This window comes from Octodon degus, unplaced genomic scaffold, assembly GCF_000260255.1.
Source record: "Octodon degus isolate 3935 unplaced genomic scaffold, OctDeg1.0 scaffold00070, whole genome shotgun sequence".
NCBI classification, from domain to species: Eukaryota; Metazoa; Chordata; class Mammalia; order Rodentia; family Octodontidae; genus Octodon; species Octodon degus.
Window position 1 is genome coordinate 634,405 of NW_004524646.1, and position 1,956 is coordinate 636,360.

Below are 1,956 nucleotides of genomic sequence, written 5' to 3' on the forward strand. Positions count from 1 at the left end.
AAAAAAGAAAAAAAAATGAAACAGTGTGCTATACTATATTGTGTAGCCTGCTATTTTAAGACAAGGTGTTATGGGTTGTGACTGATGTTGCTCAAAGCCTCATGCAGCCACAGGTGGGGCTTTTCAAAGGTGGCTGGATCTAGGGTGTGTGAAGCTGGGATTAAGGTTGTTTGGCTACTAAATTAGTGCACTGATTAGTCTGGTATGGTCTTACATGTGAACAATGGGAAAGCCCAGCCTGGGTGGGATGGAATATACAGGACAGAAGGAGGCTGTGGCCGTTGCTTGCTACTTCGTGCCTCTTTGCTACTTTGCTGCATGGCTGCCTTCTGCCCGTCCTGAACTGTCTCTCCTGTGATGCTCTCTGCCAGGCAGCCCTGCCTTGGACAAAGCCAACTACGGACTGAAACCTCTACAAACCAAGCCGCAGCACACCTTTCCTCCTTTAACTTTGGGTGTCAGGTATTTTTGTCTCAGCAACAAGAAAAGTAATTAAGAAAATTAAGTTGTAAGCATCTAAAGGTGTTTAAATACACTTACAGCATGGGCTCCTTGAATTGTTCGTACAAGATTGATTCCCTTCCAGACATATATGTCTCCATTGAGTGCACCAGAGTATGTTAGCTCATCTCGAGCGCAGGCCAGGCACAATATTGTCTGAAGGTCACCCGTTTTACCAAAGACACCTCGTTTTGGGGTCAGAGCATTTCCACACAAACTCCAAAACTAAAAAGTACATGATATAATAATCAAATTACTAAAAAATGCTTATAAAATAAAACATTTCCAATACTTCAATGCTTTATCAGAATAGCAGACTAGAAATTACCTAAGAAATTGCTTTATGATACAATAGCATTCACATCCTCACTCTAAGGTTGCCAAAAGCTATGTAACCGCAGGTAAATCACTGGTTTCAATCCTTATCTGTAAGAATAAGGGGGTTGGACTAGATTATTTTAAAAATATACTATGCTTTCCTTAGATTTCTGAAAAAAATCTATTTGAAAAACAGCTAAAAGGTCATGAATGAGTTAGCAATGAAAATGAAGATATCACGTTCTAACAGGAAAAATGACAACTCTAATGTTTAATCTCTAACGGAAACTAAAAATGGGGAAAGACTGTATGTTGCTCGCATTCATATTTTAAAAGATGATCAATTTCCTTCTGTAAAGTTTAAAAATAAAACATCAATTTAGAATAATTTGTTCATTAATTGAAGATGATAGAGAAGTCAAATATAAATCTTTGTGACCAGAAGTTTTGCTCTATTAGGTGGATTTCAGTAAATTTCTGTAGTGGGCAGAGAGTAATTTCTTATTTTAAATTAGGGCAGGAACATATACATTAAATAGTTTTGTAGAAATTAATTAGATTGAGAGAATAAATTTAATTTTTTGCAATACTGGGGATTAAACATAGTATATATACACTAAACTACATCCCTAGTCCTTTTTAAAAATTTTGAGATAGCTGAACTCAAACTTGCAAGCCTCCTACTCAGCTTCCTAGAGTAATGGAAAGAGTTCTGGGATCACAGGCATGTACCTCCATGCCTAGTAAATTTAACTTTGTAGCAAGTGAATTACCATTTAAAATAATATAATTATAATATTATACACGTATTTTAAAGCCTTATGCCTTAAAGAACAAAAATTATATCATTAATCCATTTAAATAATTAGTAGTTCATGAATTACATTGTATCTCTGTCTTTCTCTTCTTTCTTTCTAAACAGTCTTTATAGTCCAGGCTGGACTTACAAATCACTATGCAGCCAAGGCTGCTGGCCTCAGCCTCGCAAGAACTTGGAGTACGCCACCACACCTGATTTTGTGACTTTTAAAATAAAAAGCTCCAAGGGCCAGGGAGATAGCTCAGTAGAATAAGCACTTGCCTGGCAAGCACAGGTTCCTGAGTTCACTCCCCAGTACCACAAAAATAAATAAATAA

At 36.8% G+C, this 1,956-nt stretch overlaps 1 protein-coding gene across 1 annotated transcript in view; it reads right to left on the bottom strand.

The window, feature by feature from the left end:
* The window catches only part of Eml5 (echinoderm microtubule associated protein like 5), a 247,615-nt gene that overhangs the window by 140,722 nt on the left and 104,937 nt on the right, over window positions 1-1,956 (bottom strand). Inside the window, exon 5 of the mRNA XM_023719668.1 lies at window positions 541-726. Coding sequence (XP_023575436.1) covers window positions 541-726 — 186 coding nt within the window. The remainder of the gene's footprint in view (window positions 1-540; window positions 727-1,956) is intronic.